At 41.8% G+C, this 26718-nt stretch overlaps 1 protein-coding gene across 1 annotated transcript in view; it reads left to right on the top strand.

Annotated features, from left to right (window-relative positions):
- NO66 (Bifunctional lysine-specific demethylase and histidyl-hydroxylase NO66) overlaps positions 1 to 25991 on the top strand; it is an 82497-nt gene extending 56506 nt beyond the window's left edge. Inside the window, exons 9-13 of the mRNA XM_068361841.1 lie at positions 8590 to 8727; positions 9809 to 9917; positions 10865 to 10988; positions 21562 to 21751; positions 25762 to 25991. Of these exons, the coding sequence (XP_068217942.1) occupies positions 8590 to 8727; positions 9809 to 9917; positions 10865 to 10988; positions 21562 to 21751; positions 25762 to 25839 (639 nt within the window). The 3' untranslated portion in view covers positions 25840 to 25991. The remainder of the gene's footprint in view (positions 1 to 8589; positions 8728 to 9808; positions 9918 to 10864; positions 10989 to 21561; positions 21752 to 25761) is intronic.
- The last annotated feature ends 727 nt before the right edge of the window (positions 25992 to 26718 follow it).

The following is a 26718-nucleotide window of genomic DNA, read 5'->3' as shown; positions in this document are numbered from 1 at the left end:
CATGGTGGGGAACGAACTGGAGAGAGTACTTTGCCCAGTTAGAGCTCTTAAGTACTATCTAAAGGTCAAAACCATTACGAGGACAATCAGAAGCCTTATGGTGTGCTATCAAGAAGCCTTCTCTACCAATGTCTAAGAACTCAGTTTCTTACTACATCAGGCTTCTGATTAGAGAAGCAAATTCTCATCTGAAGGAAGAAGACCTTGCTTTGCTGAAGGTAAGGACACATGAAGTGAGAGCTGTGGCTACTTCAGTGGCCTTCAAACAGAACCGTTCTCTGCAGAGTGTTATGGATGCAACCTATTGGAGAAACAAGTCAGTGTTCGCATCATTCTATCTCAAAGATGTCCAGTCTCTTTACGAGTACTGCTACACCCTGGGTCTATTCGTAGCAACGAATGCAGTAGTAGGCGAGGGCTCAGCCACTACATTCCCATAATCCCATAACTTTTTAACCTTTCTCTTGAATACTTTTTATGGGTTGTACGGTCGGCTAAGAAGCCTTCCACATCCTTGTTGATTTGGCGGGTGGTCAATTCTTTCTTGAGAAGCGCCAAGGTTAAAGGTTGTGATGAGGTCCTTTAGTATGGGTTGCAGCCCTGTATACTTTAGCACCTTTGAGTTGATTCAGCCTCCCAAGAGGAACGCTGCGCTCAGTAAGGAAGACGATCTTATTAAAGGCAGAGTAACGGTTCAAGTCGACTTCCTTACCAGGTACTTATTATTTCATTGTTATTGTGGATAACTGATTATATGAAATATGGGATACTTAGCTATCCTTTAATCTTGTACACTGGTTTTCACCCACCCCCCTGGGTGTGAATCAGCTACATGATTATCGGGTAAGTTTAATATTGAAAAATGTTATTTTTATTAATAAAATAAATTTTTGAATATACTTACCCGATAATCATGATTTAATCGACCCTCCCTTCCTCCCCATAGAGAACCAGTGGACCGAGGAATAATTGAGGAGGTGTCAACAAGAAGTACTTGAGTACCTGGCCACAGGTGGCGCTGGTAAATACACCCCCTTCTAGTATTGTGATAGCTGGCGTATCCCTCCATAGAATTCTGTCGGGCAACGGAGTTGACAGCTACATGATTATCGGGTAAGTATATTCAAAAATTTATTTTATTAATAAAAATAACATTTTTATATGTATTTTATATATTGAAAGATTTGTCTCAGTAAATGTTGTTATTTGTTATTGCTTCTCTTGTAGTTTATTTATTTCCTCTCCTCGCTGGGCTATTTTCCCTGTTTGAGCCCTTAGGCTTATAGCATCCTGCTTTTCTTTTCCCACTAGGGTTGTAGCTTGGTTACTACTACTACTTCTAATGTCCCTTGGGTGGCCCACACTAGATGCTAAAATTTATACGCAGCATTTTGTACACCAGTTGCACAATTTTTTGATTTGCTTTTCACCTCTTACCTGTGGTTTATCCTTTCTCAGCTTTCCAACTACTACAATATTAGCTTGCTCCAGTTATTACCTCATGAAAGAACAAACCCTTATAGTGAGGAATAAGACAGTTCTGTGCTCAATAAGATTGGTTAATAATTTAAGATATTTTTTATGAAAGTTATATTTATTTCTGCATGTAATACAAACCTTTGACCGTAATGGGAGTATAAATAAAGCAAAGCTGGAAAATGTTCGTTAAGCTTTTCGGCATACTCATCTGGCTGTCTTGATCTTTTGACTTTTCTTTTAGATTGAATAAATGATCTTACAGATGTTTATGTTCGGAGAGTATTAGTGGAAGAAGCTAAAGATGTGTAGTGTTTCTTGATACAATATTGATAATTGTGTAACAGTTTTCTGTTCTACCTGCCAGAATCCAATATACTGTACTTGTTCCTGTCGGATGGCATGTCTGTTGCTGTTCTATCTCTTGTGGGGCCATTACAATGATGACAATGTAAACCTAAGAATATTAGTTTTCTTTGGACATCACTGGTCTTCATTGGAAGAAGAGTTCCTCTGCCACTGAGTCTGAAAGTAAGAGGTATCTCCCTTTTCTTCAGTGTCTGCCAATCCTGAAAGACACCTGGTTGTACTACTGTTGTGGTCTCCATTCCCGTGAGAGTGTTGTTATTGGCATTCCAGAATCCAGTGAAGAACTTAAAATTTTCCCTTCTCCCCTGCCTCATCTTCGCTAAGAAGTTCACAAAGTTTTTACGTATGCGTAACTCCTACCATTTCTCTCTCTATGGGAGAGTAAGTGCTGAGAGTTATTCCTTAGAGGAAAGAAATATAAGCACACGCAACACTATGGAGGTGTTCTGCCATTATAAGTGTGTGTTTTCACTCCTTTTACCTGTTCTCGGTCAGGTGCCTGAGGGAGTGAGGGCCGAGAAGAAACATGGATTCTAAACATTTTTCCCCTTTCCTCCCCCTTCCTGGATGATCTCTTTCTCCAAAAGAGAGAAACTGTATTTGGTAAAGAGATATAGGTACACATTCCTACTGTTACTTCCCCTTTGCATGTTGCAGAGTTCAAGAGATGACAACCAAAAATTAGCTTATGATACTTGCCTATAAAGAAATCACTGAAACACAGGATGATCGATCAGTCTTGATTCTGGAGTGATGGTTTGGTTTTGTGGGAGGAACATCGCTGTGTCAAAACTCAACTCCTGGGAAGGCGTCAAGATACAAGGGTTCATGCCTCTGCTACCAGTGCCAAGTTTTGTAAGAGAAGGCATTAGCATTGTTGGTCTGGAAGTGGAACCATGATCTTGCCCCTCCCCTGCCAGGAACGTTTCCTGGACACTGGTGATTCCTTCACTTGCACAAACTTCAAAGGCATCCCCCAAGAGATGTGTTAGATGTGTTTAGTCCTCCATGTTTACCATCATCTGTGCTTACAGCCATCTACGAAGACTAATCATACACACGTACCAACTTCTATATGCACAAGTTTCACAAATATGATTATCAACTTCTCCCATCTGCCTCATTTCAGCTCTTCCATTACACGCTACTGGTGGAAGAGGAACCTATGGTCGTTCTCGTTTATTACACAGACTGTGAGATTTCCCTTTCCCTTTCACAACTGACAAGGGTTTCTTGTGCATTTTCCCTTCTTGTTTCATCTTCTTGGGATCATTCCGATGGTGTTTGCTTCCAGCAAGATAGGGTACCTCATATTTGTTCTTCATGATCATTTCCTATGGGATCAGCCCAGTATGGTGATCAGAAATATCAGGATCGGTAATCTTATGATTAGTAACCATGATGGGGAACCACACAATTATAGTTAACGTCTGAATCACCAGGTAACTAATTCACGTTCCTGTTATCTCTTCCTTTCTAGCAGTCATAATGCCTCAAATAAGTCACTGTAGCACAGGGGACCAATTTAGAAGTGTTTTGAGAATTGGAACAGTTCCTCGGCATAATTTCGTGGGAGGAGCAGTGACATACCAAAGCCACCACGAGTTTACGTTCCTTGTACTAGTGATCGGTTTTCACCAGCAGTCTTACAGTGGTGTCTAAAACAACTCTGGTCAGCAGCGTTCCTGGAAGTAACAGTTGAACTAGCTTAGTGGCTGGAAGACACGAACCTCATCAAGGGGACTGCTATGGAGTGTCGTCTTCCGTAAATGCTGCTCTTTGCTCATCAAGGTAACTGTCTATGTTCATGAGGAGCTTTGACCAGTCATTTCTTCCTAGGGAACTCGAGCCACTTGCGTGGGACGTCAGCCAAGCTCTCAGGTCTCTCAAAAGTGCCCCGGACAAACCTTAGAGGTTTTGTGTCAGATAAAGATCTGACAAGACAGTCTTCCTCCTTGGCTTGGCCTCAACAAAACAAATAGGCAAACTTCATGGAATGTCGAATATCCTCATTTCATACCTAGGGATGGAAGAAGGTCTTGTTCTTCATTCCTTAATTTATTGTAAAGACTCAGAACCTTGCTGTTCACTACCCCAGCTGTGAGTCTTTTGCCATCTCCTCCCTTAAAGGTACCACGTATAATCTAGGCGAGTTGGGTTTTTGTCCTGTGAGGGCATGACAGATTCAGGAAGATCTCCAAGAACACTATATTCTTCTGACTTCAAGAAACCATCGTACAAGCATATCTTACGTCGACTGAGGATCCAGAACCCGCTGAAGTAGGCACTGACAAAGTCAGAGGGATTGGTTCAATGCTACCCTTTACAAAGAACCTATTAATGGCACAAATTTTGAAAGCCAGAGTCTTGGAATGGCAGACAACCTTTACAGCCCACTATATTCAAGAACATACTTACAAGTTCTTAGGAAACACAACGTCTCTGGGACCAGTGGTAGTTGCTCAGCAGGTTATGTAGCGAACCTAACTCCCTAACAAGAAAAGAAGCATCTTGTCTAAAATAGCGATTGCATCGTAAGTTTAGGACTAGAGGTAAGAATGTCTGTCCCTCTTTCCTCTTTCTTTCCCCTCCCTTGGGGTGTATCAGTCATACCATTACGCTGTATCGGATCCAGAAGCATCTCCCCCATCCTACTTACTTGAGGAATGATGGTCATTAATGTATATAATCCATTTCTTTAAATTGACCATACATTTCAGACATCAAATCCTTATCAGGATTTAGTTCCTCCATGACGTCTGTTGTCAGCAGAGACCTAGCCTATCACTTGAATTTTTATCAGGTCAGTAGGAGGTGGATAGGAGTTGACATTTTCTCACCTCTACAGGTCTGAATGGTCTGACCCCAGGCGTTTAAACCAACCAGTTTGTTTATAAGGACCTCTTCCTAAAGTTGTGTTTCCTATTTAAGGACTAGGGTTTGGATTCGTGCAGCCACAATCCACAATTTTTTAAGTGCTATGCATTTTTCAAAACTATGCAAACCTCTATCCTTTAAGTTACATTTCTTGCCTCAACCATCCTGCAAGTCCTAGATAAAGGTCAAAAGTGGATATTCAATATGCTGACAAGGGGATATAGTTCCCTACCACCTACCAGTAACTACCAACACCTCATTATAAATTTTAACATCTTAGGTAAGCTTTGCTGAAATCTTGTTTGTTTAATTAAGAAAATGCAAAGCACTTTAAACATTTGATATTTATCAGTACAGGTAATAAAGAATTAAGAATGCACAGGATGTGGAATAGTCAAGTGAAAATAATTTCCATTGTTCTTACATTTATGAATTGTAGTGATATGTGGTATTTTGTTGGCTCGGGTATGTACATCTGGGACCCATTTTCTTTGTTGAATTTGTTAGTCGAGTAAAATGGAATTATTTTATCTCTGTTCCTCTGAGAAAGCAGGGTCCTTAAAGAGAATGGGGCTGTTTAAACCTGGTAGTTAATCAGAATTACGAGTCGTTCTGTAATTATAGGTGGGTCTACTAACTAGGTGTGTAGAAGGACTGGGTAGAAGGAATTATGTAGTTGTTATGGGTGACTTAAATGCTAGAGTGGGCGCTGGAGAGGTAGAAGATGTCATTGGGAAGTATGGCGTACCAGGTGAAAATGAGAGTGGTGAGAGACTGGTAGATATGTGTGTTGAACAAGAGATGGTAATAAGTGCTAGCTTTTTTAAAAAGAAAGATAAAAATAAGTATACATGGGTAAGAGTGGCAAATGGAAGAGTAGTAGAAAGGGCATTAATGGATTATGTGTTGATAACTAAAAGAATGTTTGGAAGATTGAAAGACGTGCACGTGTTTAGGGGTATGGCTAACGGTATGTCTGATCATTTTTTGGTGGAAGGAAAATTGGTTGTAGCAAAAGAGTGGGGGAATAGAGTAGGTGGATGTAAAAGGGAGCTAGTGAGGGTTGAAGAGCTAATAAAACCTGGGGTAAAAAGTAAATATCAGGAAAGGTTGAAAATGGCATATGACGAGGTGAGAGTAAGAGAAAATGGTAATTTAGAGGAGGAGTGGAAGTTAGCAAAAGAAAATTTTGTTGGGATTGCAAGTGATGTATGTGGCAAGAAGGTTGTTGGAGGCAGCATGAGGAAGGGCAGTGAATGGTGGAATGAAGGAGTGAAGGTAAAAGTGGAAGAGAAAAAGAGGGCTTTTGAAGAATGGCTGCAGAGTAATAGTATAGAGAAGTATGAAAAATATAGAGAGAAAAAGGTGGAAGTAAAGCGCAAGGTACGTGAGGCAAAGAGGGCAGCTGACCTGAGGTGGGGTCAGGGACTGGGTCAGTCGTATGAAGAGAATAAGAAGAAGTTTTGGAAAGACGTGAAGAGAGTAAGAAAGGCCGGCGCAAGAATTGAAGAGACAGTGAAAGATGGAAATGGAAGGTTGTTAAAAGGAGAGGAGGCAAGGAAAAGGTGGGCGGAATATTTTGAAAGTTTGCTGAATGTTGAGGATGATAGGGAGACAGATATAATTGCTGTTCCAGGTGTTGAGGTGCCAGTGATGGGAGATGAGAATGAGAGAGAGATTACAATAGAAGAAGTGAGGAGAGCACTAGATGAAACGAGAGTAGGAAAAGCATCTGGTATGGATGGTGTGAAAGCTGAGATGTTGAAGGAAGGGGGTGTGACTGTAATTGAATGGTTGGTGAGATTGTTTAATGTGTTTTGTGTTGTCAATGGTACCAATAGATTGGGTCTGTGCATGTATTGTACCACTATATAAGGGTAAGGGAGATGTGCATGATTGTTGTAATTCAAGAGGTATTAGTTTGTTGAGTGTAGTTGGAAAAGTGTATGGTAGAGTACTGATTAATAGGATTAAGGATAAAACAGAGAATGCAATCTTGGAAGTACAGGGTGGTTTTAGAAGAGGTAGGGGTTGTATGAATCAGATTTTTACAGTTAGGCAGATATGCGAGAAATATTTAGCAAAAGGTAAGGAGGTGTATGTTGCGTTTATGGATCTGGAGAAAGCATATGATAGAGTTGATAGGGAAGCAATGTGGAATGTGATGAGGTTATATGGAGTTGGTGGAAGGTTGTTGCAAGCAGTGAAAAGTTTCTACAAAGGTAGTAAAGCATGTGTTAGAATAGGAAGTGAAGTGAGCGATTGGTTTCCGGTGAGAGTGGGGCTGAGACAGGGATGTGTGATGACGCCGTGGTTGTTTAACTTGTATGTTGATGGAGTGGTGAGAGAGGTGAATGCTCGAGTGCTTGGACGAGGATTAAAACTGGTAGACGAGAATGATCATGAATGGGAGGTAAATCAGTTGTTGTTTGCGAATGATACTGTACTGGTAGCAGACACAGAAGAGAAGCTTGACCGACTAGTGACAGAATTTGGAAGGGTATGTGAGAGAAGGAAGTTGAGAGTTAATGTGAGTAAGAGTAAGGTTATGAGATGTACGAGAAGGGAAGGTGGTGCAAGGTTGAATGTCATGTTGAATGGAGAGTTACTTGAGGAGGTGGATCAGTTTAAGTACTTGGGGTCTGTTGTTGCAGCAAATGGTGGAGTGGAAGCAGATGTACGTCAGAGAGTCAATGAAGGTTGCAAAGTGTTGGGGGCAGTTAAGGGAGTAGTAAAAAATAGAGGGTTGGGCATGAATGTAAAGAGAGTTCTATATGAGAAAGTGATTGTACCAACTGTGATGTATGGATCGGAGTTGTGGGGAATGAAAGTGATGGAGAGACAGAAATTGAATGTGTTTGAGATGAAGTGTCTGAGGAGTATGGCTGGTGTATCTCGAGTAGATAGGGTCAGGAACGAAGTGGTGAGGGTGAGAACGGGTGTAAGAAATGAGTTAGCGGCTAGAGTGGATATGAATGTGTTGAGGTGGTTTGGCCATGTTGAGAGAATGGAGAATGGCTGTCTGCTAAAGAAGGTGATGAATGCAAGAGTTGATGGGAGAAGTACAAGAGGAAGGCCAAGGTTTGGGTGGATGGATGGTGTGAAGAAAGCTCTGGGTGATAGGAGGATAGATGTGAGAGAGGCAAGAGAGCGTGCTAGAAATAGGAATGAATGGCGAGCGATTGTGACGCAGTTCCAGTAGGCCCTGCTGCTTCCTCCGGTGCCTTAGATGACCGCGGAGGTAGCAGCAGTAGGGGACTCAGCAGTATGAAGCTTCATCTGTGGTGGAAATGTGGGAGGTTGGGCTGTGGCACCCTAGCAGTACCAGCTGAACTCGGCGGAGTCCCTGGTTAGGCTGGAGGAACGTAGAGAGTAGAGGTCCCCTTTTTTGTTTTGTTTCTTGTTGGTGTCGGCTACCCCCCAAAATTGGGGGAAGTGCCTTTGGTATATGTATGTATGTATGCTAACAGATATGAATGGGTAAAATAGTTTTAATAATACAATGGTTTGTATTATCAAAGTTTTGTGTTAAGGAAATGGTTTGTGAGGATATTGTATCATTATCATCATTGTTATGAAAGAGTTTGCAGAGGTAAAGCACTAATGAAGACAATGTAAGCAACCTTTGATAAAGTGCTATCAGCAAGTGCATCACTCACACCACATACTTGTCTATCACTGATGTTATGACTTTGCCATGTCATTAAGATATAGTTTCTTTGTATTACAGTCCATTACTATCAATCTTGAAAATTTAATAATTATTCTACCTGCTTGTGTAATAGCAAAGCTTATGGAGTTTATTGATATATTGATTATCTTTAATGAAGTTTTTGTGATTTATTTTATTTTCATATTTCCTTACAGCTGCTGCCACAGGCTTTGAATTTGGCAATGTCTGAAGATGTTGAATTTAGACGAGGAATTCCCAGACAGTACCTTGATTACATGGGAATTGTCCATATGGACCGTCATCCAGAAGAAAGAGAAGGTTTTAAGAAAAAGGTACAGAAAAATATGGTTTGTTTTCTGGCATATTGGTCAACAAAGTTTTTAGGGTTTTCATGTGAATTTATATTCCATTATATATTCTGATTTTTATTGCCTTTAAAAGTCTTGGGAGTTAATAACAAATTGCAAATTTATAAAACCATGATTCATTTGAGGAGTTACTATGGCTTATCAAGTAGCAATTCCTCAGCATCCTCAAATGCAAGAATTCTTGAGAAAACAAAAGGTCGACAAATCTCAAGTGTGTTTCAGAAGGTGGATGTTTTCAAACTATGGAGTTGAAGATTGTTCCTGTAGATTATATTGAAAGTGATCCATAGTTACCCGGTTATTTATACAGTCATAAAATGTTAGTTGTTTATTGGTTCCAAGACTGTCATCTTAACAATCAAATAATTCACAACTCCCTAGACACCCTCTAAACCCAAAGCAACCTCTTATCATTGTTAATACTATATATTGTTCTACTGTTCAACTTTTTAACTACCTTTTTATTAAATTTATACATATTAGAGCTAATAAGTATAACAAAATTTGGAAAAAGAAATAAGATGAATTTCTCTTCCAAACTAAAACAATGAACTTCAAAATGACATAACACAAAATGATTTGATGAGATATAGAACTAGTAGTTAATTCTAAGAGAACATCTTACCTTGATTTTTTTATACAGATGGATTCACAGTTTGTGATATACTGTAGTTTCTTGAATTAACCAATTTTTAACTTATTCCTGTATAACATGGACTTTCCTTTAATCTATGTACAGGTATTTTATATGCAACACTGTAAAAATTTGGATTCAGCAGCGTTATTGTTGTCATTATCCATCACAAATAACTTTTGATGTTCACCATTATTTTCAGGGATCTAAATATCATGGTTTAAAATGAGTATGGTAGTAGCCATTCTTGTTTATAGAAGAAAAAGCAAACGGATTTTGGATCCAGATTTTTATTATTCTCTCATTATAATCATCAGAGCCGAAAATTAAAAAGATTCTTTATAAAGATTTTATGACATCAGTAACATTGGAAATGACTCAAGAATTGATGTTCATGTCACATATTTTCAGGTCTGTGATTTAGTAATGCGTATGATGGAAAATGCACCTTTTGACGCTTGCGTTGATCAGCGAGGAGCTTCCTTTATCCACGATTGCTTGCCTCCATATCTAACACCAGGTTAGTTAGAAATGTTTAATTTTTTTTACCGAGTACAATTATATCTATAAAGAAAAAGGATAATTTTTGCATATGCCAAATTGTTAGACTAAATCCATAAAATAAAGCAATAAAAGACTATGATACCACAAATGAAATATTGAAATACAGGTAAAAGTGTATAAATTGGTTAAAATGCATAAAAATGGTGGTATAAATAATAGTCATATTTATTATGTCATTCAGATGTCAAGCTTTTATTGACAGTACTTCTTCTTGGCAGTATAATGAAATGTGTATATGTTAGTATACCTTTGTATTGAATGTATGACTATTTGTCATCAGTGTACAGCATGTAGTAGGGTATCCATGTGTTAAATTCATAACTAATACTTGTCATCATGATTTCAAAGATACAGTGAATTGTTTATGCTATAAGCTGGCTATTATTGGACATCAGGTTGCCACAAGTTTTTTACTGACCTAAGAATGAAGAACTCACATCAATGAGCAAAAGGCAGGATCTATAAATAAATGGGACAACTCGCTTGTTGGAATGAAAGGCAGGCACATTAGCATATTCCTATAAGTTAGCAATATTATGAGATTGCTTGTAAGGGTTGATATAGTATCTAAGTGTTTTTTGTAGGGTTACTTTACTCCTGGAACCAAATAACAATTTAAGGTGATGCATGACTACATACATCTAGTGCATGGAAATATTAGCTGCTTGTAGAAGTCTGGACCATCTTGTGTTAGGAAAACCTCACTAAGGTTTTCATTTATTTTGTCCAATAAATAGCCAGTAAGTTAAAGTGATTCTTTTGTTTTGTAGTTATAAATATTTGTTTTTACCCAAGAGTATTTTCTCTTCCCTTACCTCTAGTGGTATGTATGTTGTCGTATTGATGAACTTTTCTTATTTTTTGATGTTCATGGATTGTATTGCAGTTCTTTTTCAATTTCAGAGGACAAACAATGTAGTGCTTATGGAGGAGGGGAGAGATGGTGTCCCAAGACAAAAACGGCTATTAATCGCGTAGAGTTACTACCAGATACACTCATTCGTCTCATCAGAGGAAATTGTATAAGGTACATTATGATTTTATTGCTGAGTGAATGGATGACAGGTAAAGTAGTGGAATGGAAGGAGATATCATCTAGGTTAATGTGGGTAAGGGTTAGGTTGGGTAGGGAATGTTGGGCGTTTGTCAGTGCGTATGGGCCAGGTAGTGAGAAAAGTGAAGAAGAGCGGAATGAGTTCTGGAATGAATTAACTAGGTGTGTAGAAGGACTGGGTAGAAGGAATTATGTAGTTGTTATGGGTGACTTAAATGCTAGAGTGGGCGCTGGAGAGGTAGAAGGTGTCATTGGGAAGTATGGCGTACCAGGTGAAAATGAGAGTGGTGAGAGACTGGTAGATATGTGTGTTGAACAAGAGATGGTAATAAGTGCTAGCTTTTTTAAAAAGAAAGATAAAAATAAGTATACATGGGTAAGAGTGGCAAATGGAAGAGTAGTAGAAAGGGCATTAATGGATTATGTGTTGATAACTAAAAGAATGTTTGGAAGATTGAAAGACGTGCACATGTTTAGGGGTATGGCTAACGGTATGTCTGATCATTTTTTGGTGGAAGGAAAATTAGTTGTAGCAAAAGAGTGGGGGAATAGAGTAGGTGGATGTAAAAGGGAGCTAGTGAGGGTTGAAGAGCTAATAAAACCGGGGGTAAAAAGTAAATATCAGGAAAGGTTGAAAATGGCATATGACGAGGTGAGAGTAAGAGAAACAGGTAATTTAGAGGAGGAGTGGAAGTTAGCAAAAGAAAATTTTGTTGGGATTGCAAGTGATGTATGTGGCAAGAAGGTTGTTGGAGGCAGCATGAGGAAGGGCAGTGAATGGTGGAATGAAGGAGTGAAGGTAAAAGTGGAAGAGAAAAAGAGGGCTTTTGAAGAATGGCTGCAGAGTAATAGTATAGAGAAGTATGAAAAATATAGAGAGAAAAAGGTGGAAGTAAAGCGCAAGGTACGTGAGGCAAAGAGGGCAGCTGACCTGAGGTGGGGTCAGGGACTGGGTCAGTCATATGAAGAGAATAAGAAGAAGTTTTGGAAAGAAGTGAAGAGAGTAAGGAAGGCCGGCGCAAGAATTGAAGAGACAGTGAAAGATGGAAATGGAAGGTTGTTAAAAGGAGAGGAGGCAAGGAAAAGGTGGGCGGAATATTTTGAAAGTTTGCTGAATGTTGAGGATGATAGGGAGGCAGATATAATTGCTGTTCCAGATGTTGAGGTGCCAGTGATGGGAGATGAGAATGAGAGAGAGATTACAATAGAGGAAGTGAGGAGAGCACTAGATGAAACGAGAGTAGGAAAAGCATCTGGTATGGATGGTGTGAAAGCTGAGATGTTGAAGGAAGGGGGTGTGACTGTACTTGAATGGTTGGTGAGATTGTTTAATGTGTGTTTTGTGTTGTCAATGGTACCAGTAGATTGGGTCTGTGCATGTATTGTACCACTATATAAGGGTAAGGGAGATGTGCATGAGTGTTGTAATTCAAGAGGTATTAGTTTGTTGAGTGTAGTTGGAAAAGTGTATGGTAGAGTACTGATAAATAGGATTAAGGATAAAACAGAGAATGCCATCTTGGAAGTACAGGGTGGTTTTAGAAGAGGTAGGGGTTGTATGAATCAGATTTTTACAGTTAGGCAGATATGCGAGAAATATTTAGCAAAAGGTAAGGAGGTGTATGTTGCGTTTATGGATCTGGAGAAAGCATATGATAGAGTTGATAGGGAAGCAATGTGGAATGTGATGAGGTTATATGGAGTTGGTGGAAGGTTGTTGCAAGCAGTGAAAAGTTTCTACAAAGGTAGTAAAGCATGTGTTAGAATAGGAAATGAAGTGAGCGATTGGTTTCCGGTGAGAGTGGGGCTGAGACAGGGATGTGTGATGTCGCCGTGGTTGTTTAACTTGTATGTTGATGGAGTGGTGAGAGAGGTGAATGCTCGAGTGCTTGGACGAGGATTAAAACTGGTAGGCGAGAATGATCATGAATGGGAGGTAAATCAGTTGTTGTTTGTGGATGATACTGTACTGGTAGCAGACACAGAAGAGAAGCTTGACCGACTAGTGACAGAATTTGGAAGGGTGTGTGAGAGAAGGAAGTTGAGAGTTAATGTGGGTAAGAGTAAGGTTATGAGATGTACGAGAAGGGAAGGTGGTGCAAGGTTGAATGTCATGTTGAATGGAGAGTTACTTGAGGAGGTGGATCAGTTTAAGTACTTGGGGTCTGTTGTTGCAGCAAATGGTGGAGTGGAAGCAGATGTACGTCAGAGAGTGAATGAAGGTTGCAAAGTGTTGGGGGCAGTTAAGGGAGTAGTAAAAAATAGAGGGTTGGGCATGAATGTAAAGAGAGTTCTATATGAGAAAGTGATTGTACCAACTGTGATGTATGGATCGGAGTTGTGGGGAATGAAAGTGATGGAGAGACAGAAATTGAATGTGTTTGAGATGAAGTGTCTGAGGAGTATGGCTGGTGTATCTCGAGTAGATAGGGTTAGGAACGAAGTGGTGAGGGAGAGAACGGGTGTAAGATGTTGGTTCAGGCATGTTCCCCTCCCGCTGGCCAACGACGAAGCAAAACATTGCATTTGTCCACGGTACATGATGTTCATTTTTCCTTTATACCTCACTTAGATTATGACAATATCGCAATACAAGGGCAAGTATTTCACCTTTATTTTCCTTCCTTGCATTGTTTTTTTAGGTTCATGACATTCAAGAGGATTTTTTCTGCAAAATCCACCTATTTGTAGGATAAAAACAGCATATAAAAAAAGTTTATATAAAATCTTTTCAGCATTTGTGTCACATCAACTCTTATTTTTCAATATTAAACTTACCCGATAATCATGTAGCTGTCAACTCCGTTGCCCGACAGAATTCTATGGAGGGATACGCCAGCTATCACAATACTAGAAGGGGGTGTACTTACCAGCGCCACCTGTGGCCAGGTACTCAATCATTTGTTGTTGACACCTCCTCAATTATTCCTCTGTCGTGCTTCCAGCTAGACGTTCTGGGATACGCTTATGGTCTTCGAGTTTATTCATGGATATTTGGTGAAGTATTCTCTTAGATTAACGGCTGTCGCATACTGGAATCCTTTTTATATTAGCTAGATAGCTTTTATATAAATACTGATTAACGGTTAATGAATTTTTGGCTTGTTTTTGGATCACCCTTTTGACTAACTCTTTGAAACAAGATGTCTGACGTTTCGCAAGCTCCCTCCCATAGACGATGTAGGTCTTGCAATAGGCGTATTCCGAAGGCCTCGGTAGATCCTCACACCGCTTGTTCTGACTGTAGGGACAGGCCCTGTCTATTAGAAAATCGATGTGAGGAGTGCGCCGGACTTTCGGAATTGGATTTTGTCCGTCTTTTAAAATATTCATCTAAGTTAGAGAGAGGTAGAGTTAGGAGAAGTTCTTCTCACTCTTCTATGTTTTCCTCACCTCATGATCCCCTACCTTTTCCTACCCCTGTAGTGGCTACCCCCGAACCTACTGTGTGCCCTCCGCCTGATATGTCAACTGTTTTGCGTGCTATTCAGGCTTTAGGAGATAAAGTAGAATCAGTGGTAAGTGACCATAAGTCTCTGATGGCCGAGGTTAAAGAACTGAAGGTCAAGAGTGCAGTGGGTGGAAATAGTGCCAGTGCTGTGACGAGTGCTAGTGTCTGTGCAGTGCCAAGTGCTAGTGGTGCCAGTGTGGTGCGTGAGGATTTTTCTGTGCGAGCCAGTCGTCCTCCCAGTCCGGGACCTCTTGCAAGCTCCCATGCCCAGGGGAGAAGCAATGTCGAAGGGCTTAAGGGTTCGACAGGCCTTGTTAGGCGCACAGAATTATCCTCGGTGGTTGCGGGCGTGTCTTCCTTAGACCGTCACTCCCACCTGCAGACGATTGAGCCCGTCTTCTCGTCCGCTGATCTTCATGCAGGGAAGAAACGTTGGTCTCAGGTCTCGAGACCGCTTAAACGTAGAGTTCAGTCAGCGAGTGCTCAGCCAGGTTGTAGTCATTGGCTCAGCTCCGACTCGCCTCAGTCATCGGTCGACTGTACTCCGCCCAAGAGGAGTAAGGTTCTGCCTATACAGACCCCGACTGTGACTTTACCTCAGTCTGTTATCGTTTCTGCCGACCCCAAGTGGACCCTGCTTCAGTCCATGCAAGCTCAGCTTTCGGACTTGATGCGTGAGTGTCGGGCTGAGAGTGTTGCACCTCCTCCTCCGCCTACACTCCCTCCACCTGTTCTCGCTCCGCCTGTGCTCGCCCAGCCTGCACCTGCTCCGCCTGGTCGCAGCACCATCTGCCAGGCGTACGATGTTGAGCCACTTTCGGAGTTTGCTGTTCCCAGTGTTGTTCAGCCTCAGCCTTCTTTAAGGCAACCCTTGCTTTGGGATCAGGAGAGTTATTCCACTCTTCCTCCTCCTCCCCTTGCTGCTCCACCAGTGGTGCAACTCTCGGTTGGGGTACAACAACCTCTCCCCTCCGTGAGTCTGTCTGCTCAACCATCGCTGCAGCGAGCTCAACCCTCCTCTAGGCAAGCTCCTCTACACCCTGGACTTGCGCCTCAGGAGCCTCAGCTTGCGAGAACTTTACCTTGTTCTGCGCAGCCTCAACCTCTTCATGCTCCTCTCATCTCACAGGAACAGGAACGGACTACTCCGCCTCCGTCCTCCGCTCAGCTTGTGCAATCCTTGGGTTCAACTCTTGCTAGGAGTCAACCTCCTTCACCCATGCGCCTGCCTTCTGCTTCGTCTGTTGTTCAGCCTATGCAGTCTGAGCCTCAGGTTTTCCCTCAAGATGAGGAAACCTCTGTTATTGTTCCTACCCGTTCTGACTCTGCGGTTCAGCATTCTGGTCCTATCGCTTCGCTACCCTCTGCTGATGAAGTGTCGGATGATGAGGAGGCAGACCTTGATCCCTCATCAGACGTGGAGGAGTCTAAGCTTTCTCCATTGTCTATTGATTTTCGAAAGGTCTTGGCTCTACTCAGGGAGATTTACCCAGACCACTTCGTCTCTGCTATTCCCCGCTCTCCTCCATCTGAGTTTTCGCTGGGCGTTCAACAAGCTAAGTCCAACTATACTAAGCTTGTCCTAGCTAGATCCTCCAAGAGGGCTTTAAGGATCTTAGGGGAGTGGCTTCAGTCTAAACAACACCTTGGCAAGACTTCCTTCATGTTCCCTCCAACGAAGCTCGCTTCGAGAGGTTGCGTTTGGTATGCAACAGGGGAAGCACCAGGCTTGGGAGTACCTGCCTCTGCCCAGGCTGACTTCTCAAGTCTGGTGGACTCGCCTAGGAGGACTGCGATGAGACGCTCGAAGGTTTGTTGGACCTTCTCAGACCTGGATCATCTTCTGAAAGGGTTGTTCAGAGCTTTCGAAATGTTCAACTTTCTCGACTGGTGCCTGGGAGCCCTCAGCAAGAAAACCTCTCCTGCGGACAAAGATTCTGCCATGCTAATAATGTCCTGCATGGATAAGGCCATCAGAGATGGATCGGGTGAGCTAGCGTCGTTATTTGTATCAGGGGTATTGAAGAAAAGGGAACAACTATGTACCTTCCTCTCCGCCAGCATTACACCGTGCCAACGGTCACAACTCCTTTTTGCTCCACTCTCAAAGTTCCTCTTTCCCGAGGAGCTAGTTAAGGACTTGTCGGCTGCCCTGATACAGAAGGACACGCACGATCTTGTAGCCTCATCGGCTCGTAAGTCTAAGGTTACCACCTCTGTCCCCAAGACTTATCGCTCCCCAGTGGCTGATACCCCGGCTACGAGGTTCATACCGCCCTTTCGTGGTAGAGCCCCCAGCCGAGGAAGCTCCCGTCCAGACTCTCACAGGGGCAAGTCTAGGAAAGGACCCAGGACATCTAAGGGAAAGAACTGACTCTCAGATTCTCCAGACAACAGTAGGAGCCAGACTCAAGATCTTCTGGCGAGCCTGGGAGAAGAGAGGTGCAGACGCACAGTCTGTCAGTTGGCTGAGGTACGGTTACAGGATTCCATTCTGCCTCAAACCGCCTCTGACCACATCGCCCATCAACCTCTCTCCCAACTACAAAGAAGAGGACAAGAGGCTAGCATTGCAACAGGAGGTGTCGCTACTTGTGCAGAAGAAGGCAGTGGTTATAGTCCGGAACCATCAATCCCCGGGCTTCTACAACCGTCTCTTTCTTGTGGCCAAGAAGACAGGAGGTTGGAGACCGGTGCTGGACGTCAGCTCTCTCAACGAGTATGTCACCAAGCAGACGTTCACAATGGAGACGACCAAGTCGGTCTTAGCAGCGGTCAGACAGGAGGACTGGATGGTCTCGTTGGACTTGAAAGATGCATACTTTCACGTTCCCATTCATCCAGACTCCCAACCTTTCCTGAGATTCGTTTTCGGAAAGGTTGTCTATCAGTTCCAAGCCCTGTGTTTTGGCCTAAGCACAGCTCCTATGGTCTTTACTCATCTGATGAGGAATGTAGCGAAATTCCTGCACTTATCGAACATCAGAGCCTCCCTCTACCTAGACGACTGGCTGTTGAGAGCCTCCACGAGTCGTCGTTGTCTGGAGAACCTCTCTTGGACTTTAGATCTAATCAGAGACCTAGGTCTATTAGTCAATATAGAGAAATCTCAACTCATTCCCTCCCAATCCATTGTGTACCTGGTAATGGAGATTCAGAGTCGGGATTTTCGGGCTTTTCCATCGGCCCCCAGGATAAACCAAGCCCTAGAGTGCATCATGAGCATGCTGAAGAGGAGCAATTGCTCAGTGAGACAGTGGATGAGTCTCACAGGGACCCTCTCATCACTGGCCCTGTTTGTCGAGCTAGGGAGACTCCACCTCCGCCCTCTTCAATTCCATCTTGCAGCTCATTGGGACAAGGGCTCGACTCTAGAAGCAGTCTCTATCCCTATCAACCAAGAGATGAAGACCACTCTCCGGTGGTGGAAGCACAATCTCCTTCTCAAGGAGGGTCTATCATTGGCCATCCAGACCCCCCATCTTCATCTCTTCTCGGATGCATCGGACTCGGGCTGGGGTGCGACCTTGGACGGACGGGAATGCTCAGGAGTATGGAACAAGGAACAAGGATTACTCCACATCAACTGCAAGGAACTGTTAGCAGTTCATCTTGCCCTGTTGAACTTCAAGTCCCTCCTGCTAGGCAAAGTGGTGGAGGTGAATTCAGACAACACCACAGCCTTGGCTTACATCTCCAAGCAAGGAGGGACCCATTCGAGGAGCCTTTACGAGATCGCAAGGGACCTCCTCATTTGGTCAAGAGGTCTAAACCTCACACTGGTCACGAGGTTCATCCAGGGCGATATGAATGTTTCAGCGGATCGCCTCAGCAGAAGGAATCAGGTCATTCCCACGGAATGGACCCTCCACAAGAGTGTGTGCAACAGACTTTGGACCTTGTGGGGTCAACCTACCATAGATCTGTTTGCCACCTCCATCACCAAGAGACTTCCGCTTTATTGTTCCCCTGTTCCAGACCCTGCAGCGGTTCATGTGGATGCTTTTCTTCTGAACTGGTCCCATCTCGACCTGTACGCATTCCCTCCGTTCAAGATTATAAACAAAGTTCTGCAGAAATTCGTCTCGCACGAAGGGACACGGCTGACGCTGGTTGCTCCCCTTTGGCCTGCAAGAGAATGGTACACAGAGGTACTTCAATGGCTAGTCGACTTCCCCAGGACTCTACCTCTAAGAGTGGACCTTCTACGTCAACCACACGTAGACAGGTTGCACCCAAACCTCCACGCTCTTCGACTGACTGCCTTCAGACTGTCGAAAGATTCGCAAGAGCTAGAGGCTTTTCGAAGGAGGCAGCCAGTGCGATTGCCAGAGCTAGAAGAATTTCCACTCGTAGAGTCTACCAGTCTAAGTGGGAGGTCTTCCGAAGCTGGTGTAGAGCCAATTCAATATCCTCCACCAATACCTCTGTGATCCAAATAGCTGACTTCCTTCTTCATCTTAGGAATGAGAGATCCCTTTCAACACCTACGATTAAAGGGTATAGGAGCATGTTGGCCTCAGTTCTCCGCCACAGGGGTTTGGACCTGTCTTCCAACAAGGACCTTCAAGACATTCTCAAGTCTTTTGAGACGTCTAAAGAACGTCGTCTTTCCACTCCAGGCTGGAATCTAGACGTAGTCTTAAGGTTCCTTATGACATCTAGGTTCGAACCTCTCCAGTCAGCTTCCTTCAAGGATCTTACCCTCAAGACTGCTTTTCTCGTTTGCCTTGCAACAGCTAAGAGAGTCAGTGAGGTTCATGCCTTCAGCAAGAACATTGGTTTCACAACCGAATCAGCTACATGTTCTTTTCAGCTTGGATTCCTAGCAAAGAACGAGCTTCCTTCACGTCCTTGGCCTAGATCGTTCGAAATACCTAGCCTCTCCAACATGGTAGGTAACGAACTAGAGAGAGTTCTTTGCCCTGTCAGAGCTCTCAAATATTATCTGAAGAGGTCTAAACCTATTCGAGGACAGTCAGAAGCCTTATGGTGTGCCATCAAGAAACCCTCGAGACCCATGTCCAAGAATGGGCTTTCGTACTATATAAGGCTTCTGATCAGAGAAGCACATTCTCACTTAAAGGAGGAAGACCTTGCATTGCTGAAGGTAAGGACCCACGAAGTAAGAGCTGTAGCTACTTCGTTGGCCTTTAATAAAAACCGTTCTCTGCAGAGCATTATGGATGCAACCTATTGGAGGAGCAAGTCAGTGTTTGCATCATTTTATCTGAAAGATGTCCAGTCTCTTTACGAGAACTGCTACACCCTGGGACCATTCGTAGCAGCGAGTGCAGTAGTAGGTGAGGGCTCAGCCACTACATTCCCTTAATCCCATAACCTTTTTAACCTTTCTCTTGAATACTTTTATTGTTGTTTTTATGGTTGTTACGGTAGGCTAAGAAGCCTTCCGCATCCTTGGATTTGGCGGGTGGTCTGTTCATTCTTGAGAAGCGCCTGGGTTAAAGGTTTGGTAGAGGTCCTTTAGTAGGGTTGCAACCCCTTGTACTTTGGCACCTTTGGGTTGATTCAGCCTCCAAGAGGAACGCTGCGCTCAGTAAGGAAGACGAACTTTAAATAAAAGGCAGAGTAACGGTTCTATTCGACTTCCTTACCAGGTACTTATTATTTCATTGTTATTTGAGATAACTGTTATATGAAATATGGGATACTTAGCTATCCTTTAATCATGTACACTGGTTTTCACCCACCTCCCTGGGTGTGAATCAGCTACATGATTATCGGGTAAGTTTAATATTGAAAAATGTTATTTTTATTAATAAAATAAATTTTTGAATATACTTACCCGATAATCATGATTTAATCGACCCTCCCTTTCCTCCCCAGAGAGAACCAGTGGACCGAGGAATAATTGAGGAGGTGTCAACAACAAATGATTGAGTACCTGGCCACAGGTGGCGCTGGTAAGTACACCCCCTTCTAGTATTGTGATAGCTGGCGTATCCCTCCATAGAATTCTGTCGGGCAACGGAGTTGACAGCTACATGATTATCGGGTAAGTATATTCAAAAATTTATTTTATTAATAAAAATAACATTTTTATGTATATTCTTTTAAGATATGGAAATTTTTTCTAAAGGTAATACTCATCATCTACTTATAATCTGTATGTGACCAAAGAACCAGGTAGATATTACGCAAACTAAGTGAGGTATAAAGCAAAAATGAACATCATGTACCACAGACAAATGCAATGTTTTGCTTCGTCGTTGGTCAGCGGGATGAGAGGATGCCTGAACCAACAGCCAATCAGCGACAAGTTTCCACATCGTTTTTTGGCTCCAGTTGCCAGTTAAGATGCAACAGACTTTAGGTCTTGATTATCTGATACCAATCTTGAGTCTACTAGTTCCACTGAACCACACTTTCCTTTACTTAGCCAAGGCAGTCATAGGGTCAACATATACTGGCCTGTCACTGAGAGACCAATCTCTACGTTTGTCACATACATCAGTCAGGTTACAGTCTGCTCCCCTACACTTAATATACAAAAAATGGCTATCAAATGCATGAAGTGCAATGGGAAGGTCGGTCTGAAGTCGAAGTATGGTTGATCTGGTCTACGACAATAATCTAGTCCCCCCACTGTGAATCTTCATTCCTAGTTGAATCAAGATTCCAAAGCTGGTAGAGGTAACCAGGACATCTGCTCGCACCAGCTTCAAGAGCAGAAGCGGTGTTACCTGGTGGCGAGACAAGAGCCTTACCCTATGCATTTGCAGGAGCCAGCAGGTTTTTTTTATGAAAACAAGAGTGTGTCCAAAAGAAACAAGGCTGCTAGACAGCTAACAGACGACATGTGTAGAGGATTATTAGACAACGTTTTTATGTTGTGTATGGCCACCTGTTCATTAAACCAATATGAAAAGAACATTGATGAATTAACTGATATATAATCAAATTTATATCATTAGGATTTTAGCGTGTGTATTACTGTGAATTTATGTAAATGGATTAGAGAGTAAATTAAATATTCAATTAGAAATTGCTGGAGCAAGATCTATCAGATGTTGATTGTAGTTGAGTATTAAAATATATTTGCTAGGAAATAACATGAAAATAATTTTATTTCAGACTTGTGGCAGAAGAAGCAGATAAAGTGCATATCTACCATTGTTTGGAAAATAGTAGAGAGTATCACAAAGAGGAGCCGCAGTTTTTGGAAATAACCCCTGAAGTTGCTCCTGCTGTTGAGGCTTTAATTCATACCTATCCATCCTATATTGCAATTGAAAGTCTGCCTTTAGCGACTGAAGAAGAAAAGGTATGTAATCTGTCAGGATGCATCTTACCAAGAAGAAAGTTACTGGGTTTTATCATGTTCACTAAATGTCATATTGTTCCATCACTAATACAAACCAATGCTATTTACAGGGGATATTACTTTTGGCGAAGCTGAAAGATGAGCCATAAGCCTTTTACCGAAGGTTAACCATCCAGTAGCTACGGGGGGGGTTAGTTTGCTACCCCGCTCACTCGCACACCTGGGCTAAGTAACCCCTTTATTTTTGGCTCTCACCTGTCTCTCTCCTCCCAAAGGATAACCAGCCATTTGACTTGTTTTACTAATATAGACTTTTTTTTTTTTTTTCATATATGAAAACATTCATGTAATGTTTTTATATATATTAAAGCTTTCTTTTCATTACACTGAATGTTACTGTTTGTGTGACAGCATATTGCGGCATGTTCTCGGGGGCAGAGAACCTTCTCTCACAATCCTTACTCCTTTGACGCTGGAGAACCCTTAGGCTGGTGGACTCCCCACGCTTCTACGAGTGCAGTGACCCAGCCTCTGCCACAGGGGAGTTGTCCTCGTGTGAATACTTCTTCTCCAGTCAGATGTTTACGTCGCTCACTCCATGCAAGTTCAGAGGAAGACTGCCTGCGTCCTACCCAGAGCGTGACTTCGGTTATGCTCTTCCTTGCTGACAACACCGCTCTCTCTCGTTACATGGGCGACCGGCAGATCCTCTGCTTGGGAACAACTTTCCCGTTATGGGGGTAGGCTGTTCTCCCAAATGTTTTTTCTTCAGTAATTAGTTTACAGTAATAACTCTGTTTTTATCAGTTAATTAATTAATTGTATTTTTTTTTTCTATAGTTTTTACGAAGCAGCACTCCTTTGACCGACGATGGTAGTCTGCAAAGGGAGTGTGCAGTCCTTATTATGTTTCTGATCTCTCTGGAGACACCTTTCTCATGTCCGGGTAAGATTGTCCTCCCGAGGGAGTTTTTCTTTTCTTTTTATATTTCCTCTCGTTCGCTGGCGAGACCCTCCCCCAGAGACTTCTTAATTGAAACTTTCTCGACACCTTCCTGCCTCTCTGAATGCTTCCCCTGCAGAGGATCCTAGCCACCAAAGACAAGTCAATTCTCTGCCTCCTCGCTGGCAGGCTATTGATGACATGAGTCTTCCAGACTTTCTCCTTCTCCAAGGAAAAGTCTCCTGCGGGTGGCCATTGCTCTTGTCCACAAGAGAGATCCTCCCCAGAGAATCCATTCCAGACCTCAGGCTCCTTGATGGACAAGTAGCAGATGGGGGAGGGGAGAGTGTAACTAGGGTTAAGTCTGGGATGAATGACAGAATAACTGGCTTCCTTTTTTTTTTCATCTTCCACCCTGTGGGGTAACAGCATCTACGGTACTCTGCAAAGCTGACCTCCGCTGTCTGCTGGTAGAAACATTTCCCATGTGTAACCTGGTATAGATAAATATACTCGTTACGTCCCCATACCTCCTGGCGACGAAGGATTGGGTAATGTCCATGGTACCCTCGGAAGAGTCCGATGACTCTGAGAACTCTTACCTGGACCAGTCACGGTGTCGTATCACAAGCACACAGCTTGCGTAGACCGCAGCACGGTATTTAGCGGGCTCGTATGGAAAAAACCTGGGTTAAATACTGACAAGTGAGATTGATGCTCACTTCCACCCTCCTAAAGGGTAAGTCATCCCCTACAAATAGCATTGGTTTGTATTAGTGATGGCACAAATGACAAATTTGGAAGTATTTTGCATCTTTCCTAATTATACAAACCTGTAGCTATTTATACAAATTGGCTCGCCAGCACCTATCCCCCTAGAAGTCCTACCTCCAAGGAAAAGTGGTTACTCAACGCAGGTGTGAGTGAGCGGGGTAGCAAACTACCTCCACCCCCGCTAACTAGCGGATGGATGGGTAACCCTTACTAAAAGTCTTATTGCTCATCTTTAAGCTTCACTGAAGCTTCATTAGGAAAAATACAAATTACTTCCAAATTTGTCATCTTTACAATTATATGTTCCCCTTTAGTATACATGTTAATTCTTACTATGCTTTGAATTAGTGTTCTCTTTTCTATATTCTCCACATATGCTAACTTCAATTTTCTTTCAAGTTATAATAAAAACCAAGAGGATGATTACTGAACTGAGTGATCTGTGATCTGAGTAATAGGCATATTTTTATAAAAGTAATTCTAAACTTCATAAACTTTTTCTTTATATGTGCACGTTAAACAAAGATCACTTGTTTCATTTTCTCTTATGGTTCTCATTGAAAAATGAAATTTTTATATTTCTTATATCTAAAGTCACTTGATGTTCTGATTGATTCTCTCTTTCAAAGCTCGGCTCAGATCAGCGATTACCTCAAAACTAAAACTTTCATGTTTTCTTTCTTTCCCATAGGTTTAGGCCTCTTGTACAGTATCAAGTCAATGTAGGTTTTGACAGCAACATTGGCATTGTATTCTATACATGCTTTTTTTTGTCAAAACGTCACTCTAGGATTTGATAACTTTCGCGTGGTTACCAACGTACATACGTTGTCTTTAAGTCAAAACTAACCTCGCCTCTTGATGTCACTAGTCGGTGGAGGAGGGAGGGCATGTATATGAACATCAGGAGAGTATAGAAATAAGTTTTTTTATCAAAATTGTTTATCTCCCTGAATCTTCCCCCATGTTCATATTGCTGACTCTCACACAGATGAAGATAAGAGACTGAAGGAAAGAGATAGGAAATGATGAAATATAGTCTTAAAATAATACAGTAAACTTGTACCTTAGGCTCACCACCCAGTCCAGTACTTTTGTCAAGGGCAGCCATTTTGGACAGAGGACGTTTAGAAATCCTAACTCCACTTACCAAATTAGGAACATTTCTTCAAAGGTCCGCAGTCCTCTCCAAATAGTACTTAACAGCTCTCACAGGACAAAGAAACCTATTATGGAACACAATACTTAGCTTCCTATCCTAAAGAGGAAATATGAATAAATTGAGGCAAACCTCTCACCTTGAATTCATTCTTAGCTCAGAATCTAGGCAAGAGAGATAAGATATAAAAGAAAGAAGTTGTAGTTCATTAACGACACTTACAAGAAAAAAATCCCCCTACTGGAAAAGTCTTAGTCATGAGATCCTTAGCCGAAAAATAAGACAATTACCACGAGTGTATTTTATTGTCGTCGTCATCCACATCCGTGGTAATTTAGAAAATCTAGAGCTGCACTCCAATCTTCAAGTGACGTATCAGTGAACAGAGAGGGGTCTGGAATCCTCATTTCCAAAGAAACCGTAGGTTAACTAACGAGGATGGTCCCGCCAACTCGTCAGTTATTGTAGGTTTTTTATCACTGGTGCACGAGAACCTCTAGGCAAAACTATTGCAGTTTGGCTAGGGTTCAAAACTGCGCATGGCAGGCTAGAATTTATGCTTTGGCCCTAAGACTCTCTGGCCTTCTTAGAACAATAGAAGCTGAAGATGACAAGAGCTTATCAAGTTAATTACTATCTTAGCTGAAAAGCTTCTGGGTAAAATTCTAGAGAACCATTATGAACATCAGGTAAGTTTCATATAAATTTGCAGACCTAGTTACAAATGCTTGAGGTGTAATGTCAGTTCTTATTCAGTTGCTAGTATTTTCAATATAAAATTGTGTAGGGTATGTAAAGAACCAACCACACTGAAGAAAGCCATTTAAAATTTGCAAGAAAAATTAGGATCTTTTTCTTGTATTTGTTGGTAGATTTGTTTCTATAGTAAAATCACAAGAGAAAAAAGAAAAAGGACGACATCCCATGAATAATACCAAGTACAGTACTATGATCTCTCCATCATAACCAATGACAACATTTGAAGTTCTTCAGTTTTCAGCTTACCAGAAGCACAGAAGACACTTTATTTTTACCATTTTTATTGTGAAATAAAAATTCAATCAACTGCAAAGAAATGTTACAGTTTTCCAAAAAATTATATGCAAGTTTCCTAATGTTTATATTTCTTTTCAGATGGCCATAGCTAGTGGATTGTGGGAAAGAGGGCTCCTTGTGTCAGCACACCCCTTGGATTCTCCTCATGAAGACTGATCAGAGACCATTATTATTCTTTGTGTCCTGTTACAATACATGCGTTAAGCTGCATAGTCCAAGTACCATGGAGTTTTAGATTAATACCTGCTTAGCTAAATTTTTTTACTGTGCCAGTGTTCTGATAAATGTTTGAATGAAATGGGAAAATCTTGCCACTTTTATTTCACATCATTTGTTTTATGAAATCTACTTGCTTTCTGGGTTTGCTCTTGTGCCGAGGACTAGGAGCTGCATATAAATCTTGGTACACAGTAAGTTATAGGCAGGCAAATACCTTAAATTTAGGTAGCTTCTTGCTTGGTAGAGATGGGGAATTACCTATATGAACACTATAAATTCTATCTAATGACTTGGACAAAATATTCATGACAGCACACAAATAAGATTATTTTCATCACCCCACATAAAAAGTCTTGAATAACGAAAGCTTGTACAAGACATTTGAACCACTGTTTACCAAACAGGAGAAAAAACTCATATAATCCAAACATCTGTCCTTTTTGTTGAGGCCAAGTTTAAACACCTGTAAAATTTAAAAATTTTAATAGTTTGTTTGCTTCAACAAATACATGTTCTTAAACAAAGGAATAGAGCACTCTAGTGGTGTAAGTGGAAGGAAGCCATAGTTGCAGCATTAGGAAGTAAACTTTTCAGTTTTGAAGTTGGCATTATCCCTCCTCTTGTTACTGTAAATCAGTGGAAAAAAAGTGTGTGTTTGTTTGTTTGTTAGTTATAACAGGGGATCTGATCATACTCTGTGTTGGAAATGTTTTTTCATCGTAAGTCGGATTTAAATACGTAACATACTGAACGTACATATACTGTATACATATTGTACTATAAACCTTGTCATTTATAAATTACTGTACCCTATAC

Source organism: Palaemon carinicauda, chromosome 38, assembly GCF_036898095.1.
Source record: "Palaemon carinicauda isolate YSFRI2023 chromosome 38, ASM3689809v2, whole genome shotgun sequence".
In the NCBI taxonomy this organism is placed as follows: Eukaryota; Metazoa; Arthropoda; class Malacostraca; order Decapoda; family Palaemonidae; genus Palaemon; species Palaemon carinicauda.
The sequence above is the reverse complement of the archived record's forward strand: the minus strand, read 5'-3'. Positions and strand labels throughout refer to the sequence as shown.